At 44.1% G+C, this 19,119-nt stretch overlaps 8 protein-coding genes across 8 annotated transcripts; 6 read left to right on the top strand and 2 right to left on the bottom strand.

Annotated features, from left to right (window-relative positions):
* Positions 1-530: 530 nt before the first annotated feature.
* On the top strand, positions 531-1,916 carry N7478_011905 (FAD binding domain protein; the record flags this gene model as incomplete). The annotated part of the gene is made up of 3 exons (XM_056928119.1): positions 531-557; positions 615-1,276; positions 1,337-1,916. The coding sequence occupies 3 exons, from the start codon at positions 531-533 to the stop codon at positions 1,914-1,916; spliced, it is 1,269 nt and encodes a 422-aa protein (XP_056773846.1).
* Positions 1,917-2,535: 619 nt separating this feature from the next.
* Positions 2,536-2,997, bottom strand: N7478_011906 (uncharacterized protein; the record flags this gene model as incomplete). The annotated part of the gene is made up of 1 exon (XM_056928120.1): positions 2,536-2,997. One exon carries the CDS (start codon positions 2,995-2,997, stop codon positions 2,536-2,538), a length of 462 nt encoding a protein of 153 aa, XP_056773847.1.
* Positions 2,998-4,812: 1,815 nt separating this feature from the next.
* Positions 4,813-5,698, top strand: N7478_011907 (RTA1 domain-containing protein; the record flags this gene model as incomplete). Its single annotated transcript, XM_056928121.1, has 2 exons — positions 4,813-4,972; positions 5,028-5,698. 2 exons carry the CDS (start codon positions 4,813-4,815, stop codon positions 5,696-5,698), a joined length of 831 nt encoding a protein of 276 aa, XP_056773848.1.
* Positions 5,699-6,495: 797 nt separating this feature from the next.
* N7478_011908 (uncharacterized protein) lies at positions 6,496-7,024 on the bottom strand (the record flags this gene model as incomplete). Its single annotated transcript, XM_056928122.1, has 3 exons — positions 6,496-6,515; positions 6,567-6,646; positions 6,702-7,024. 3 exons carry the CDS (start codon positions 7,022-7,024, stop codon positions 6,496-6,498), a joined length of 423 nt encoding a protein of 140 aa, XP_056773849.1.
* Positions 7,025-11,618: 4,594 nt separating this feature from the next.
* Positions 11,619-11,949, top strand: N7478_011909 (uncharacterized protein; the record flags this gene model as incomplete). The annotated part of the gene is made up of 2 exons (XM_056928123.1): positions 11,619-11,773; positions 11,829-11,949. The coding sequence occupies 2 exons, from the start codon at positions 11,619-11,621 to the stop codon at positions 11,947-11,949; spliced, it is 276 nt and encodes a 91-aa protein (XP_056773850.1).
* Positions 11,950-12,327: 378 nt separating this feature from the next.
* Positions 12,328-12,732, top strand: N7478_011910 (uncharacterized protein; the record flags this gene model as incomplete). The annotated part of the gene is made up of 1 exon (XM_056928124.1): positions 12,328-12,732. One exon carries the CDS (start codon positions 12,328-12,330, stop codon positions 12,730-12,732), a length of 405 nt encoding a protein of 134 aa, XP_056773851.1.
* Positions 12,733-14,323: 1,591 nt separating this feature from the next.
* N7478_011911 (MCT family MFS transporter) lies at positions 14,324-15,821 on the top strand (the record flags this gene model as incomplete). Its single annotated transcript, XM_056928125.1, has 4 exons — positions 14,324-15,098; positions 15,156-15,261; positions 15,329-15,604; positions 15,659-15,821. 4 exons carry the CDS (start codon positions 14,324-14,326, stop codon positions 15,819-15,821), a joined length of 1,320 nt encoding a protein of 439 aa, XP_056773852.1.
* Positions 15,822-17,527: 1,706 nt separating this feature from the next.
* Positions 17,528-18,454, top strand: N7478_011912 (alpha/beta hydrolase; the record flags this gene model as incomplete). The annotated part of the gene is made up of 2 exons (XM_056928126.1): positions 17,528-17,673; positions 17,728-18,454. 2 exons carry the CDS (start codon positions 17,528-17,530, stop codon positions 18,452-18,454), a joined length of 873 nt encoding a protein of 290 aa, XP_056773853.1.
* Positions 18,455-19,119: the final 665 nt, after the last annotated feature.

The raw sequence follows: 19,119 nt of genomic DNA on the forward strand, positions 1-19,119 counted from the left end.
TGCGGCCCCAAGCGCGCCGCTGATAAACACCATGCATTAACTAGAATACGCACAGACTTCTATACCTGGGCGCTAGAATAGTTAGCTTGGACGATGATGAAATCTTGTTTATTAACTCTGTTCCCCCAGTGAGCGGGGCCAAATCTTCAAGTGGAAAGTGGATACGCAACACCCTTAGTTCCACCCAAATACCTCGTCGAGGTTTTGAAGTAAGCAATCAAATCGAGTTTCGAGTTGATCGCCAGATGCGTGTCAGTAATAAACTATGATAACTAAATTGACCTGTGATGAGACAAGCTCACAGACGAAAAGTGGTCGGTCAAAGTGCTTTCGGCTTTGAACACAAAATAATGGTGTTGTTCAAGATGACGGACTCGGTTCAGCCCGGGGGCTAAATCGTGCCTTAGCCAGCCCCCAATCTTGTGGCTATTTAAAAGCAAGACGAATTCTTGATATTGATACTAGGCTGACACCCCAAGGGCACAGGAACTGAGAGAGCGCAAACAAGGCAACAAGCCGATAATAGCAATATGCCTATCCCAAAGTCCGCGGTCATTGTGCGCAGCACTGAAATTCTTCCTAAATTGAAGTTTTGCATTTCTAACGTGCCTTAGGTTGGTGGATCGGTCTCTGGTCTACTCCAGGGACTTCAGCTCAAACGCCAAGGGGTCGATGTGGTTTTGCTAGAACAGGATCCTTCAAGCGACCGTCACAGTCATGAGTCAGGTCTAGCCATAGGACCGGCCGTTCTCGAGATGCTAGAAAAATATGATGCGAAAGCAAGGCCAGCTACAATTCCAGCCCCAAATCTCAGCATTGCATGGCGACATAGGCCTCGGGTTCTTAATTACAACTGGAACCAAAGAATGACGAATTGGGCCTGTCTGTATTTGATTCTCCGTGCCAACTTTGACGGGAAGGTGTCCAAGACAATGCCAGAACCACCGGTGCCGAAGGACACGGATGGTACCGTGGAATATCGGGCGGGTAAGCGAGTCACAGGGGTTAAGTTCGTCGAAGAAAAAGATATTATGGCGGTGAATTACGTCGATGTCACGAGCGGAGAGCAAGACTCTGTAAGCGCGGACGTTGTTATTGGTGCGGATGGCGTACATTCCACGATTCGGAAGGTCATGCAGGTGCCGACACGAAAAGAATACTCTGGTTATATTGCATGGCGTGGAACTGTCCCAGAACGACTCCTATCACAGAAAACAGTAGAGGAATTTATGAATCGCCTCAGTATTTGTGTCATGAAAGGTACATACATGGTCAGGTATGGGAACTTCATCAAGACCTTTTTTCTCTACTTATGACATAGCCTAACTGTGAGCAGCTATCACATTCCATCGGAGACGGGTAACATTGAGCCTGGGAATCGCCTAGTAAACTGGGTCTGGTACTATATAGTCCCAGAAGGCTCCGAAGAAATGAACACAATTTTCACAGATGTCAATGGCAAGCTCCACCCCAATACAGTCCCACATGGAAAGATCAAGCCGGATATTTGGTTGCAGCATATGACGCGGCATATATCCCAGATGACGCCGCATCTAGCAGAAGTCGTGATGAAGACCGAACGACCCTTTGTCACGAAGGTTTGGGAAGCGGAAGCGGCGGCTTCCACATTTTATGATGGTCGACTAGTTCTTGTTGGTGATGCTTTCACGGGCTTCCGATCACATATGGGAATGGCATCGGAACAGGCCGCACGACATTGTACTCAGATGAATCGATTCTGGCATGGCGAGATCACTCATAAGCAGAGGGAGCGCGAAGCAAGAGCTTACTCTAAACGATTTCTGTTGCTGAATCGAGCTATTGGGTTCACTGGATTGGGGATGATATGGCAACTGTGTAAATTGAGCCTGGATTATATCGTGTTAACATTGAAAGACCGGCTTGGATTTCTTTAGATATAATAGTATTTGGGGTCCATACTGGGACAAAGGCTCGAGGGTTTGCTTTTTCCAACTTGATAGACCATTCGAACATTCCAATTTTTTTCTGGATTTCGAGACCCAACTGATCTCCAATATAACCATAATAAAACTCCATAACCCCGTGGCAAAGCCGCTAAGGCTGTACAGTCCTGTTATCTTAAGCCCAGAAAGCCCCCTTTGCGTTGCAATTGCCTCTAACATAACGCGGCGCCGGCGATAATCAGGTGCAGTTTTAGGAGAAACTACCCCCTCTAAATTTACACTCCGGATTATGAACTCTCGCCCATAGTGCCAGTGGTTATGCAAAGCAGGTTGACCGAGTTTGTTACAACCCTTTCAAACCTGTCATTTGGTATGATGGGGTTCCGTGGAGCTTTTGTTCAGGACGTGTCGTTGAAGCTGCTGTGTTATTGGTTGCATTTCCCTGTTGGTTTCTGCTCAACGGGAAATTCTAAAAGAAGCACATTCGGCTAAGCTCCAGGCTGCGCCCTATTCGGCTCGACGCAGAGTTTCTCAAGGGGGTATGCAATACAAGTTTTGAACTTGGCAGGCAGGGCGCCTTCAACAGCACGTACTAGCCGGATGCCCCAGTCTAGACACTACGGGTGGAGCTGCATTGCCCCAGAATGTCAGCATAGTGAGCAAGGATAACCAAAGCTAAAGGGTTTCTGAGTCGCAGCAAGCAGAGATGCTCCGGATCAATAAGATTGGGCCATATGAGAGGCTTGAGATTTGTCTTCAAATTGTGCTTCTGTGCATATCGTAGGATTTTCGGTGCATTGGAGTTGATGCCTTGGACACTGGATCCGTCGTCAGGAACATCAATCCACGTTTGTAATTCCCGGACTACTTGATCGGAGTCGAAAGCAGGAACATCGGGATCATGGTCATCGATAAGATCGAAATTTTTAGCCCACGTTTCCAAATTGTTATACTCAGTCCAGGGATTTGTTTGTTCATGAACAAGCTTGTTACCTTGGATGAGGACCAATATATGTACCATTACATCTAGAATAGTTTCCCCTTCTTTCTGATTCTGACCAAGCAAGGACATCGAGAGGGCGTATAGGGACATTAAAAAGGGGAATGCGTCAACTGCTTGTATATTTGTGGCGCTGATATTATTTGTTTCCGCTTAAAGGCGTGCGTTCGAATGGCTGCATCCACTTAAAATGAAGTGGTGGTGAATTTCTGAGAACAATGGTGACTTCGTTAACCCCAAATGAAGCGCCGAAAGCATTAGTATTATATGAAGGAGGAATTCATGATGTAAAACGACTTTAATAGCGTTGACCTGCCACAGCTCTTGAAATCGAGGGCTGACCCCTAATGTTTTAGCCACATTTAGGATCCAATGGTGCAAAAGTTCCACCTTCCAAATCTCCAAGGACTGGGTTGGTATATTTGCTTCGACATTCGCTGTCGCAACTCGTGATGGCTGTATCGAATGAAAAGGTAGGGGAAAAGACTTTTCAACAGAATTATGATAGGGTCCATCTCGTGGCACACGAGGTGCCAGCCGCGCCCCACTAGAAGGTTCCGGTGGCTTTCGAATGTAGGGTACGCCATATCTCTTACAATAGCCGCAGCTCGGCCTAGCCTCGTCGCATTTGACGTGTCGCTCCTTGCATCGCGTACAGCCTAGCTTGGATTTGAGATGCGCGCGTCTAGGATTCATGGCTCCAAGTTCTAAATATAGAGAACCCAAAGAAATGCGGAGCGCACCTTGCGAGTTACGAAGCCCACGTACCGGTATTCGGGATTGAGTCTCTCACGAAGGAATCAAGGTGGGCCAACGCGCAACAAATCCCTATTAAACAGACGGGTTCGGTTGTTTCCGACATCCCGATCTCTCGGGTAGGTAGATTTCCGCGCCGTCAGGGCATCATGGCAGCCAATTAGAACAGCTTCCGGGACACGACATAGGACGTCGGCAACCAATGTGGAGACAGTATTTTATGTATAATTATCTCCATTCTTAGGTGCACCAGCGATGAAAGAAATCATTTTGTTATTTCGTCTTTGATTCGTGGACACGTGTTAGACGTGTGTGTCTAGATTTTCCCCTGGTGGATACCCGGGCTATTTTTTCAGCAGATGAATAACCACTACTTTCTGCAAAGGTTCTAAAATAGAATATGGAGATTTCCGATTTCGCCGTTCAATTGAGTCCCATGGCAATTGTGATGAATTGTAGTACTGCTTGGAAAAAGTGAAAATGTTGGAAAATTCAACAAAACTACCATATAAATTTTGGAGTCGAGCCAAATTTCATTTTCATCTGTGCGTTTCCGAAAAGAGCAAGAGTTCAACTCATTCGCCAGACAATCATTGAGACAGCAGGTTTTCGTAGATAATGGTATTTCTCCCAGAGGCTTCGATGCAATCCATTGATGATCGCTAAAAAGAATTACTGGAAATGTATTGAACGGGGGAATACGTGGAAGTCCGACTGACTAGTTCAAGTTCGCACTAGTGTGTTATCATTATGTTTCTCTTGTCTACTTGAACTTGGAGTAAAACATTTGATCCCACATTAAAATATTAAGAAGTTGCACTGATTTGCTATAAAAGCATTTCACATCCCATTTCTTTTGAACTTAATTTCATTTCGATTTCCTTTCTATTTTTCTTTGCAATTGTCTTCTCTGTTCCCGATAATTGTTATAATTGAGAAATATCGCATGAGCTCATCTTAATGTCCTTACATCTAGCACCCCTCTCTTTCATGCTCCGCGCTGTTCATATTCTTGAAAGAGTCAATTTGTCATTCATCTGAAGCCTGTGATCCATTCCCGGGGATTCCAATAGTCCTGGTCATTCTCCACTTCACCAGCCGATACCCTCAACCCTCGAAGACTCGTATGTGATGGCATCTTCATCCGAGAACCTATACACGTACTACGTGCCATCCAAAGCAGCAGCTATTGTCGTCGCAATTATATTCATTATTTTGACAGCGCTACATCTATGGAGAATCTTTGCAACGCGAAAATGGTTTGGATTTGCCCTGGTGACTGGTGGCTTTTGTATGTGGAATATTCCCGATAAGAACCAAGATATAGCTAACGTGGTCATCTCCAGTTGAAATTATCGGTCTTCTGGCTAGATTCTACTCCTCAAGTCATCTCTCCGAGAAGGGGCCCTACATTGTTCAGATCCTTCTCATCCTCCTCGCGCCAATTCTATTCGCAGCTGGAATTTACATGTTCCTCGGTCGTTTGATTCGTGGATCGGGCCATCCAAAGCTATCGTTCATTCGAATCAATTGGCTCACAAAGATCTTTGTCATTGGCGATATCCTCTGCTTTTTCATTCAAGCAGCTGGAGCCGGCAAATTAGTGAATGCAGACACTTCAGACTCAGTCGATACCGCACAGAATATCATATTGGTCGGCCTCGCTCTTCAGGTCGTATTCTTCTGCGTTTTTGCTATCTGTGCCGTCGTGTTCCATATTAGAGCTCACCGGAACCACATTTTCAAGTTAATTGATCCAAGCCTCCGGCTAGAACTTATGCTCTACCTTTTATACCTTTGCAGTCTGCTGGTCACCGTCCGAAACATCTATCGATTCATTGAATATAAGAGCGGGACCACAGGATATCTACAGGAGCATGAATGGCCGCAGTATGGCCTCGACGTGGGCTTGATGGGAGTGATTATGGTTGTTACGGTGCTATGGTACTCTGCGAATACTACAAGCGTAGTGTCTAACAACCAATACCCATTGGTGGGAGTCAGTGAGTTCCAGTAGGATCTGACAACGGTTTCGCGTTTCAACATGTCTCAACCTTGATATTAGTATCTCCGTCAAAGTTATACTTAATAGTATTCCGAAACTACTGTCTAATATTGTCGAGATAATAGGTTTTCACTTACTCAGTAGTAATAGAAGTCGATATTTTTATATTTCTTGTTATAGAAGAGGAGAGGAAAGTATTAAGTTAAGAAATAAAACTGCAGTAAGCTTTAAGCAAGTCGATAGTATAGTAATAAGTTTCAACTTTCTCTATAATTTGGAGTTCCCGATCTAGATGTAGATTATGACACTCTTCTTGGTGAGGTTTATTAATATTAGTAACCAAATATCCTAGCTTAATAATGGACTGCAGCAAAAACATCTCTAGAAGAAGGATACTAATAAGTATTTTAGTTTTGTCTAGAGAAGTCCACACGGGGAATAGTAGAACACGACAGACTAGGGTAGTATAGTAACAAGATAAATACCCTATAGTATAGGATCGGAAGCTCTGAAACCAGACAATCCTGTGACTAGACTAGATAGAATCTTACGAGTCCTTGATCTCCTTCGCTTCAACCGTCAAGGCCAGGATTTATAGGTGAAGCGCTTCTTCTACACATATGCTGATCGGTGGGCACGACTCTCTCTTACAATGGATTCTCGGATTCTACAAATTGTATGATATTTATTGCAAAATGGATTTTCGGTTGATCCTAACTTGGGAGCGAATGTGATTGCAGTCAAGCAAAAAGGTCACAAATCAACATAATAGAGAGATCAGGACACAATACTCATTGGGGTCGGACAGATCAGCACTTTCCGAGGGCAGCTAGAAAGATCTGGTCAGCATATATCATTCTCAAGAATTCTTTCAACATACCGGCAGAGCACGCGCTGCTGGTGTAGTAACCATTTACATAGCAGACGCCACCACCCTCAAGCGGTACCTGATCCCAGGTGCTAAACAATAATCAGTAACGCCTAAAATATTTCTAGTAAGTTGGGATCAACCTACCAGTTGTTTTCGTAGCAGCTGCCAGATTTGTAACACTTGAATGTATATGTGCTGCCAGTGGCGACATAGCCAGCAATCGAGTATGAAGTGCCAGGCCCGCTGCGGCAATTCACCTGGGCGGAACTGCTGTTGATAATTTTACACGAGACGCTGGAGCGCTTGCTCAGCTCTTCAAGGCTGGCAGAGCGGCGCACAGCCTCAGTCTCAGCTTGAACCTCCTTCACTGGAATGGCCTGAGCAAATTCAAGAGCATTCTCAGCAGCAGGGGCAGCGAGGGCAACGAGAGGCAGAAGAGCTGCGACAAGGGTGGCTTGGAACTTCATGATGAAAGGATTGGGTTGGATAATAAACTATTGATGAATTGAAAGAATAGTAGAATGGTGTTATTGTAGAGGAAAACATAGCCGTATTTATAGTTCAAAAACTCTTGAAAGATCACTGAACGGCCATAGTCCTTGGGTAACATCTCGGAAAGGAAACCGCCGACAAGGATCACGAGCCCTTCAGCCCTCGTTACCAAAAGATATGGATGTTCTGGTGAATATTAGCCGGTTAGAAGTAAGGCGATGATACCCATCCACTTGTATCACGGGGTAATAGCTTAACGAGGAAAAGCGCCTCGTATAGAAGCGGAGTGCAGGACCCTGCAGGTTAATATTCATGTATGTGGAGGCTGTTTTTAGCTAGTGAACCCGTCTTGGCATCAGCCTCTTATGGCACGGGGCGATTTCTTGCTAAAAGGAATGCTGGGCTGCTTGTAATCCAGGGACCTCGTTACATGCCTATTGTTTGTGGTGCCTGGTAGTATCCAAGAATTAGGTCCAAGCCACAGTGTCCTACTTACTGACTCTAGGAATTCTTGAATCAACAGCAGTCCGATTGTACTCCCAGGATATTTAGAATCCAATACTCTATTTCAACTACGCAGAAAACCAATTCATCAGTATTTTGATTCTCTTTCAACAATTTGAAATACTATCATTCGAAGAAACATTAGGGGAACGTCAAGAAACTGCTTGGTATAGCTGAACCCCAGCCTGGATTAAGAGACTAAAAAATCTGTGCCAAGACACTACTAATGCGCATCGTACTTATACGAAGTCGGGACAGAGCCACAGAGTTACATCGGGGAAGACAAACAGATGTTCGGCAAAGTTGAGAGACTCATTGTTGACCAGTAGGATTGAACAAATCACCGCTCATGTGAAATCGGACCATGACCATTGGCGACATATCTTGGCGGTTTGTCCGTAGTTCAAGATAAATACGAGATGCCTATATCTTATAACTAAGCACTAACCATAATTCAAATCAGCCACAGTGAATTTGTTTCTTTAAACCGAAGAGTTAGATTAAATCAATGAGAAATATCAGCTTTCTCCGCGGATTTCAAGAAATCTACAAGAATACTACCCGAATTATTTTGGTTCCGGCATTGTGTCATTAGCTAATACGTACGACACAGGTTCATTAGTCCAATAGAGAAGATAGCATATACGAACTAGTAGTGAATATGGACACTATTAGAATATAGTTCGTATTTTGCTTGGTGAACTTATATAGAGACAGGTTATACACGACCTATTGGGCGTTTTCGGCATTATATATTATTTTTAAACAGCAATAGTACCTCTCTATTCAGCATTATTCCCTAAAGAGCAAATTCTAGCTTGTTGGCTTACCTAGATCTCAGCAGAAGACTTGATCACTTATTCTAGAGGCGGGTCTTCGTCTTATTCAGAATACAAGTTGCAGATAACTAAAGACTTTGTACTATAGGCCATCAACCCCCTGAAGCCCAAAGAACCCTATCTGACAATATATTTACATTACTACTCACATCAACTAGGCTTCATTACTACTTAACTAACATAATTTCCTTAAAACTTATAGATAGCAGTCAAATAAGCGTTTGGGGCCTAGAAGGGTACTATAATTGACCACTTAACTACTTATATTTATATATAGTCACTCACCAAGCACTACTATTAATTACTCAAGTAACCGGCTTATAGCTTCAAGTTACTTATATATACACAGGTAAGTATCGGATCTAATTCTGGTACTACTAGCAGTGCAGCATCTACCACTAGCATCAAGGCCAGTATAGCCAGCAAGAAGCCTATAAAAAAAAGTAATTCTAGATAAGAAGCAAAGACTTGACATTTAATTGATTTCTCCCTTACCATCCAATTCAAAGTAGAAAGAAAGACACCTCTTGACCGACTAGGACCGCTCTTTTCACTCTTTACCTTGTCTAGATACTACTCTACATGCTCTACATATCTACTCATACTACATATACATAGTATATATAGACTTTCATAGAAACCTTACCGATCTTACCTACTCCTTTCCCGAACACCGCATTGCAATGCGTGAGTCCTCTGGCAATAGTTGTAGCTATCTGGACGCCTTTCTAGTCTGGATCCGTTATTCGGGAGGAGCTTGCGAAAAGGGGTATCTTATTTGCCTACTCCCAACGATCTACCACAGCAGATTGTCGTCTCTTCTACTCCTTTCACTTCGGTCGTCTGTGCATCTTCCAAATGGACCTGTACTACCATCCAATCGCACAGGAACTTCCCAAGCCCCACGCCAATTGTTGCAAGACATGGAGTCTCTGGGGATCTGGAATCGAAGTCGAGTTGAACGGCAAGAACGAATCATAACAAACCAAAGAAAAAATTAAAAACATACAACAGTCAGGATTCGCATGTGGTCACCCACCATACTACTAACTGACCGGCGTGTGGCTTAAGTACGGCTGAGCGGACGGGAAGCCCTGTTCTCCACACCCTGTGGTCGTATGTACCAGACAGATTATACAGCTAAGTCATATAGAAGAAGTATTTTCCGAGTTCATTGGGTTTATTGTCGAGTGAGAAATGGGTGATAGCCGCTTCAGCGTCGCGCGATTCGGGGTGAAAAGGGTGAGTGCGCAATAGATAGGGTGAGAACCGGGTGAGAACCAGGTGAGAATCCTGCGGGACAGGTGTGTTTGTATAGTTTGAACTACTCTCGGATATAGATCACTGAGATGATTGGTCTGGAGAGTAAGTATCCACGTATATATACATAGCAGAGCCTCTCTCTCTCCTTCTATTCTTCAACATTGTTATTTGTTGTTCTTCGTACCTTTCTCTATTCTGGTAGATTGTAGATACCTTATTATATAATAACAATATTCTCTTCTTTTTAACTTGTCCTGTCTAGACCTGTGCAATGACATGCCCAAAGGTGCTTATGAATGGGCGGGTTTGCTAATGGGCATGTCCGTGGGTCTGCACAGGTCTAATATCTATTATATTTATAGCCTAAGTTAGGGACTTAGACCTACGCTAGACTAGAGCTCTTAGCCTAGAGCCTAGCACTAGGTTAGAGTCCTAGGCCTAGAACCTAACCCAGCCCGGGTTTAGTTAGGCTTTATGAAAGACTATCTGGGGTTGGTGACTACAATTAGTAGGGTGTGATCTAATATTAACCATTTAAGAATATAACTTCTAGCACTTCAAGAAATACTCTTAAATGAGATAGTAATACGCTAACCCTCCTGATATGCAGGTAAATCTATCGCTTTATATGGGAGGGGTGGTATAGCAACATTGTCTGCAACAAATACGAAAACCCTATCTGAGCATGTCTTATTGATAACAGATAACCGATTAGCTTGGCGGCGGAAGCGCTAGTACCGCCTACGATAAGTCGGCCATTGCCTTTCTCAAAGGAACTAAAGTCGATACTATATAATTAAGCTTTGATTAGACTGGTTTTACCAATTAGGAATATTAGTTGAGTGCAATTTGATTAAGCGAATGTAATTATTTAGTCGACATCATCGCCGCGTGAACTAGTTAAAGTAGGACGGAAACGTCTCCCTAGCGTCGAAGAAAAGCTCCTCCCTTGTACTTATTCTACACTTCAACAGGAAACACACATAATGCGGTATGCAAACATAGAGTTTATCCACAAGCTGGTCGCGAGGGAGTAAGAAAAGTATCAAAAATGAGCTTAGCAAAAGCCAAACGCAAATCCCGCCGATCTAAATCGGGATTTGCTGATAAGGAATAATTCACCGCATTCAAGATAATACTCACCTCGAGCAAAATAATCCACCAGCCTTTAGCCGCTCCGTCTTAGGGTGAATTTAATTAGGAGGGATATGCAACTGAAGCGCAAAAAAAAGTTCCTTGCTAGCAAAAAAACCTCCAAGAACCCCAGGATTGATGTTCCTCCCCAGTATAGATAATTCCACTTGAATATAGAGCAAATTATAATTGGAGAGCTGGGCGAACCAAGCGTATCATTTGTATTACGCAACAAACTAAAAAAAATTGGATAGATACTGAACCCCAGTTATGAATGCTGCCTTTGATTACGCACTTTTTTTTAGGTGATTTTCACGTTATCTCGGGAAAGGAGGCTGATTCGGCCGACAAGGTTGAGTTCAAGCCTTAGATTGATGAATTCGATAAATGGCATATCTAGCAATAACAGTTAGAAGATAGACCGGTATTTATTCTATCCATTGAATTGCTAAAATGTGTTTATAAAATGTTTCTTATCGAGTCATGCAATTTAACCCGAGGGTGACGTTTCTTGGTTCCATCGTCCGGGACAATCGAACAGCATCGAACATCGCCTCTAAAACGCTTTTAGTGTAATTATCATGATAAGGGAAGTTTAGTATCCTATAATTGACCAATTAGGACCCATCAGTTCCTATCCTGGCCACACAAATTGCACACCTTCGTTTATGAGTGGAGGCCAAGTCTACAAATCTTCCTGAAAGTGAGGTGTAATTCGTGTATAAATAGGGCATCTTACCCCCATGCAAAACAGATGTGACGGAATAACTTGAGTCTCCCCTCAGATAGTATACACTGCGCATATCCGGTATTTTCTGAATAAGAGATCATGTTTACATCTCTATTATCTCTTCTTTTGTTCGGCGCATATGTTGTTGCTGCGCCGCATTCAGTTACTGAATCCAGAGAAGTCAATGGCAGTGGATTTTATTCTCACATAGATTCTGAGAGGTTTGTTGTCGCTGCTATCAAAGCAGAACCGTAGTGAGTCACGAATATATGCTCCCTGAATATATTCAAATACTAGTTCTATTCACAGTGAAAATTCGGAGGAAGGGCCTTTTCAAAGTAACTGGGATATTGCCTATTCTACGGAGAAGGCCGTGAGAATTATCAAAAAGGCAGCCAACGATGGCTTTAACCTCTTAACCTTCCCATAAGTTTGGTTCCCGGGGTAAGAATCCTTTTCAATTCATGCGCCTATTCCCTTTTTCTATCTTAGGATTCTACGGGTTAGGGCCCGGCTTAGTATAAGTCGGATAATTTCTCTGTCTGTCTTCTCGATTCCCCTTTTCCTGTATTTCCCTTGCAGCTTTGTATACGAATTGATTCTTTGATGATCGACTTCGGATCGTGATATTTGGATCGCGACCAATATCAACCTGTCAACCTCCATTATTGTCGATATCATCAGAATTGACCATCGAGCATGTGAACTTTCTTTGTGATGAAGACGTTGATCACTCTTACCCTCTACGTGTAAGTGGTTTTATATTTATTCCCCATGAATATCTTTAAATATCTCACGACCCTTCACTATGGAACTGGGCACCGGATCCACTCCTCGTGATGATCCTTCCTTGAAGGACGGCCCAATCCAAACGCCCCTGCAGGCGATCATGCAGCCGACTATGAGACTGAGATTGCATCAATATTTACTTGGAGATCAGCTACTCCGTGAAGGCCATAGCGACCGTGACACTACGGTCGAACCTATGAACCTTAATACCCAGAATCTGCCTCCTGACGACGACCAAACGATCGGCAGAAATGATGCAGATCGTACTCAGCGAGACCAACATTCACCCGCTCCGCTAAATATGGAAGCGAGAAAATTGGAAGACCACAGAGAATTCCTGGACTATGCTTCCGACGTCAACCATCCACGCGAAGATGTCCGTATCAAAATTGAATTGACCGAAATAAGAAACTACCGCGTTTGAAAGCAATTCATCGAGGCTGTCCTTGAAGAAAGAGCCCTCGACGACTTCATCCTTGCCCTTTTCCCAGAGCCTCCAGCCAGAGAGAAGCAATATCGAAGAATATGGAAATGGCTGAAACTTCTTAAGGCGAGAATTTTGATGGAAAATATATTCAAATCAATCCAATCCGATATTAGCCATTTGTCAGAGTTCCCAGGCTCAATTTGGGCTTATCTTGATCAACGATATAAGAACCCTCTATTTTCAAATGCCACGTTATCTGCCGAACAGAATAAGGGAACGTGGTATTCCAAGTGCAATTCTCTCTCAGATTATATCAGAAAAAACCGAGAGATATTGGCTTGACATGTGGCTTGGATAACCCCAGGATTCCCCCTACGAATACCTCCGATCTCTAAACCTAGTAGCAGGGCTAGATACCTCAGAATGGGAGGGGTGGTAGAAGCCTTTCAATGCCGCAGTTGCACATAGCAAGGACGGTGGATTATAACGATTATGGCGTATATCTCACGACTTAGCGAGATATTCCTCAGCCCATATCGAGCCAAAATAGCACTGTTCCGGGCGCAATCCTAGCGGTGCTGCCGCTAGCACAGCAAGGCCCCGGATTCCCACCCAGCCTCAGCCAAAGCTATCAAAGCATTCCAATCACACGTCGGCACCCTACTATACTATATGAATGTATGTCGACCAATCTTAGTATTTGCTACTAGTATCCTCGCAAGGTTCCTCATCAATCTAAGCGACATCTAATTTGCCGAACTTTACCGTACGATTTGTTATATCGGAGACTATGGAGAATTCTTCTTTGAATATCGCTGTGATACAGCGGTGACGGTATTATCTTCTGAAGCCTCAATAGACTCTTAAATTCCTCCTAAATCTTGAGCTAAAGATTGAGAGTGCTTCTAAAATTTAAGGTTAACGAAATCTTATATGCCCACCTTGATGATTTTTACGTTGGCGGTCCTGATACATGTAGAAGCTGTATATCTTGTTTCCGCCAAACATTGCGACTCGGAATTCCGACATGTCGAGGGGGTTCCGAGCCCTGGAGTCTTCTCAAGTTATCAAGGTACCAAGACAAGATCGCTAGATAACTCAATTAAGACGGACATGAACTTGAAGCTAGCATTTCAGAAAAACATTGATATGACAATTATGTGTTGGTCTCCGCAACAAATCACCTTGCCGCGGAGAATCCGCCGAAGTGGAGACATTGATCTACGGGCGACGATAGCGGTACATTACATTGGCCGCCGAGGGCCTCGTCGCCCGTAGTTGATCAGACCCCGATATGGAAAAAGTTCCGACCAGTCCAATCAACGCTTGGATGTCCTCGCCAAGGTCGCTTCTACCCCAGTTTGACATGGTTTATACGACCCCGCCATAAAATTTGAAGAGTCATCCTCGTGTGCCAGCCACGAAGTTTTTACAAGTCGGCGACCATATAATTTACATCGATACTAGAGATCGCGTTATCTCAATCAGCGCCAGGACCTCGCGACAAAACCGCTGGCGCCTTGTTTCGTGGTATTTGAGTTGCGAGGATTCTCTTCGGATTCGTTTGTTAAATATGGAGTTGCCCACTATGCCCGGCACGGTTGAAGAGCAAAGAAATGTATCGGGATCAAGAAGCTCGATCATGGAGCCTCTCAGCCATGAGAATGAAGATTTCGACGACGCAAATGACGCCTCGGTTGCTTATAGCTACCCAGAGGGAGGATCTAGAGCATGGATCGTTGTCGGCGGTGCATGTATGACTCTAGCATGTACATTCGGAATGATGAGTACAGTGGGAGTGTTGCAAACCTACTGGGAGAAAAATCAATTAAAAGGATATTCATCTACGACAGTCGGGTGGATTCCATCATTGTTTGTCTTTTTCAACCTGATGCTTGGTGTTCAAGTTGGCCCATTATTCGATCGCTACGGCCCTCGATTGATGATGCTGATTGGCTCTATCTCATATACTCTGTCCATGTTTTTATTGGGTAGTTGCACCGAGTATTACCAATTTATGCTGTGTTTCAGTATCCTGGGTGGAATGAGCAGTGCGTTTATCTCAACGCCGACAATGGCGTCTCTTTCGCACTGGTTTCATCGGCGGAGGGGTACCGCGACTGGTATCGCTATGGCCGGATCTAGTGTTGGCGGAACGGCATTTCCCATTATTCTCAAATTTTCATTAGAGAAACTTGGCTGGGGATGGTCGCTCAGGTTGATGGGATTTATCTTTTTGTCTCTACTTACTATTGGCAACCTTTGCATAAAAGGGAGATTGCCAACTGCTTCACAGAAAACCACTTTTGATTTCAAGTGCTTTAACGATGCGAGATTTCTTTGGATTACTATTGGCGCTTTCTGTGAGTCTTGAGTCGTATCAGTTGCGCAAAGGCTCAGCATAACCTGACCTTTTGCAGTTACCGAAATTGTTCTGTTCGCATCGCTAGGCTTGATTCCGTCATATGCCCTTGCTCAAGGATTTGGATCGCAAACCGGCTTCTACTGTCTTGCGATTTTCAACGTGTAAGTAGCAATATGCACAAGTTCACAAGCTATAGCTCTATCTTCTAACAAACCGGCGCTTGAATAGCGGGTCCGGGTTCGGTCGTTGGCTATCTGGCCTGGGGTCAGATCATTACGGTCGATTCAATACCCTTTCAGTCGTGATGACCGTTACCACTATATTCATCTTCATACTATGGTATCCATTCGGTCGCTACATTGGAGTATTTTATCCATTTGTAGCTACTCTCGGATTCGGTACTGGGACAATTCTCAGTCTCACCCCCGTTTGTGTTGGGCAGATATGCAAGACGGATGACTTTGGGCAATGGTACGGAACATGCTACTTTATTGCAAGTTTTGGGTGAGTAAAAGTTTCATTTGAAGGAGATAGGGCTTCTTTAACACCAAGTACTAGGACTCTTGTTGGCATTCCCGTTGGTGCACAGTTACTTGAAGTAGCGGGTCCATCACGATTGGTGGCCTGCCTTGGCGGGTTCCTCGGCCTCGCCGTCCTTTCATTTGCCATGGCACGATGGTCATCTTTGGACTATCATTGGAAATGGGTTATCAAAGTATGAGTATGAGACTTGAAGGGAAGCAGAATTGGCCTTCCTTCCCTTCAAAATTTGTCCGTGGAGTGAAGAAAATTGCAATAAGAAAACATATTCAAATATCAAAGAGGCTTTTTACATAAATCACCGAGTATTTTCAACCTAACATCTGCGATACCGTAACTGATTGAGATAGAATACCCCGTTAGCAATGCCATCTCAAAGTTTCAGAGGATGATGCTCACTGGTATTTGCGGTCAATATAGCCTTTCCGTGCAATGACCTGCCTTGCATCTTTCGTAAAAACGCTTCTCATGCGGCCGATTACTACTTCCTGCGAATTCAGCAGCTTCCAATTCAACTCCATGCCATTTTTTGATCCCGTACGCGACTCTTTCCGCATACGACCCATCCAGAATAAGACTGCTGAGCCAGTCACAGCGCTTACATCTCTGATGAAAGAGTCTTGCGTTGTAGGGGCTTTCAACTTCACACATGCCAGTATGCATAGAAATTTTCTTGCTGGGCTATCCGTGGGATTTGCAAGACTTATGGGGGCAAATGAACCTGCCTATGACGCTTGTGCTATATTCGTGGGTTAGTTCGTGGTCTTCAGTTGGGTTGAATTGAATACCAATGCTCTAAATCTCCAGCAGGTTTATCACATCGTCGTGTGATAAGGGATACATTGAGCATGTCTTCCTGGACTTCCGAGCTTTGGAAGGCATTGTAGCGGGGATAATAGAAGCGGCTGATTAGTTTGTGTTTCTATCTGGCCCTAAGCGCTCTGGATATATGATATAAGTATATTGGTGAAGAAAAACGTCTCTTTGAAATAGAAAGGCGAGGGCTTGGTATATCGAGTCATGATAAAGAGCAAGACGAGAATGGAGGTTGGAAATGAAGACCAGGCATATATACCACATAATTAGGCTGACGTAATTATAATACGGTGACTAGCAAATGGGAATGAAGAAAAGGCCAGCAGCAATAAGTTTCCTGTTGAAATGTTTGAGAGGTTGATTCTGTATACTTCTTTGATGAAGTAGGATCGGGGTTGTGCCGATCGCATTAGCTGACCTATACTACGCCGTGCACGTGGGAAACAAGGCTAAATCTCTTTCCAGATGGTCGTCATGAATCAAGTCTGTAACTAGTTTTACAAATGAAATAAGAAAACAGTTCAGACGCGATCTGTATTCACTGACACTTGGTGAGAATCCTGGAGTGGCCAGCTATTATTGAACTGCTTTCCGTATCACGGTCGGACTTTTCCTTTCTTGAAGCGATGCCAGCCCAATGAGATAAAAAAATATCAAAGCAAACGCTAGTTCTTTGAAAATATCCAGCAATTTTTCAACCTAAGCTTTCCCTATCGGGATATTCTGTTGTGACAACTTGTGAGTACACGCCGTACCTGAGGACTAAAAAGTGGACCCACGATGGTGTCACCAGGAAAATCCGGCTTGATCCACACTGTCGGGTCCAAATCGAATGTTGCACCACAGAAATCCAGACTGAGGGGTGATTCAACAATTTTGGTGGGGTGGTGTCTTAGAATGGCCGCTATTAAAACGTGTGATAACGCCGGCGAATGTGTATCTGATCGAATTTCGCCGCACGGAAGTTGAAGTCTCCCCAGCCCCCGACAAACAAAGTCACTCCCCTCAGCCTGAGGCCAACAAAACATCGCCAGAAAAACAACTCGGGGATTAATCCGTCACGCGACGAAAATGGCAGAGAACCGTACCACAGTCTCGGTTCCTAACTCGGAGCAGTTCTATCTGGATAGTGAACAAGGAAAGAAATACCTGATTCAAATATCCTGGCCTCTGCATTGGCTCGATAGCAATGATGAGCAAGGGTCCGCGCCAATCATGTAAGGTCTCCGGGTTCTGAAAACCGAGCCAGTTGGAATACTAACCCAATACAGATACACAGTGGATGGAAATGCTTTGTTTCTTACAGCAACCGAATCCGCATGGCGCCTGGGCGTGACGTCCGAGAATACCTTCACAGGCATCATTGTTGCCATCGGGTATCCAGTGGACCGAAAGTTATTTGATTCAGAACGACGTAACCCCGACCTGACACCTGCCACAGGCGACCCAAATTCCGGTTTCGGAGAGGCGGACATCTTTCTAGACTTCATTGAAAATTCTGTTCGGCCCGCAGTCAAGGCTCGCTTCCCAAAGGTTTCAGTCTCACGCGAGGCACTTTTCGGGCATTCATATGGCGGACTGTTTACTCTTCACGCGCTATTTAAGCGCCCTTACTTGTTTAATTTTTTCTTTGCAAGCAGCCCATCGATCTGGTGGAGTGACAAATACATACTCAGTGAGGCCGAGGGCTTTGTTAAGGCGGATCAATCTTCGAATGGAGAATCGCCAGCTGTGGCTGTTGCTTGGGGAGAATTTGAACAAGATCCACCACAACGACCAAACGAAACGCCCGAACAGTATGAGAAAAGGAAGGCATTCTGGAAAGACATCTATATGGTGGATAATGCTAAATATCTTTGCGACATGCTGAGAGAATCTGAGCGGCTGCACGACCTAGATCAGACCCAATTTGATGGAGAAGATCACACAACGGTCATGGCGGCTTCAGTCACTCGAGCGTTGAATTTGTTCTTCCAAAATTGGCCTCTGCCAAGATAGACATCCCATTGACCATCAGCAATGGCGCTTGGGATATTCTATGCTAGACCTTTTACATTGCCCATGGCATTGGCCCCTCTCTTCTCAAGCCCGATTCCAGCAAAGGTCGCATCGAGTGCCATGTACGCGTTATATGTGAAACATACAGTATATGCAAATTGGACACCGTATCGGCCTTCGTAAACGTTATCCGGGTCTGCTTCCTGGGTATTTATCACTGCCTTTCGAAGGAGCTGCTTCTTTTACACAAAAGATTTCAACTCGGGGTGCTGTTACCACAATACAATGCATGTTTTAACAAGCATGGGGGAAGATGATTGAATTTCTACCGATGCTGGGCACTTTCTTGAAGTCGAAAGATTTACACTGGCAAGTTTAAAGTGAGTAAGTGCTTCTCGTGGCAACAACACAATGGGTTGCTGTTTGATAAGATATGACATCTCTTTGTGATAAAGCCTCACCAGATGTAGCCTGTGTTTCCCCTTCCTGCCTCTACTCTCTCTTTTACTCTCGTAGATAGATGAAGAACCTTTATGTTTAAAACCTGTTACGTCTGTAAGGCTCCATGGTATTAATTCCTGGAGCAAACCTGGAATTTACTAAGCTTTAGTTGGTACGTCAACAACATGAATATTTTATCGTTATTGCTTCTTTTGGTTCAGATT

This window comes from Penicillium angulare (genome assembly GCF_028827245.1).
Source record: "Penicillium angulare strain IBT 27051 chromosome Unknown utg000009l_segment0_segment0, whole genome shotgun sequence".
Lineage (NCBI taxonomy): Eukaryota > Fungi > Ascomycota > Eurotiomycetes > Eurotiales > Aspergillaceae > Penicillium > Penicillium angulare.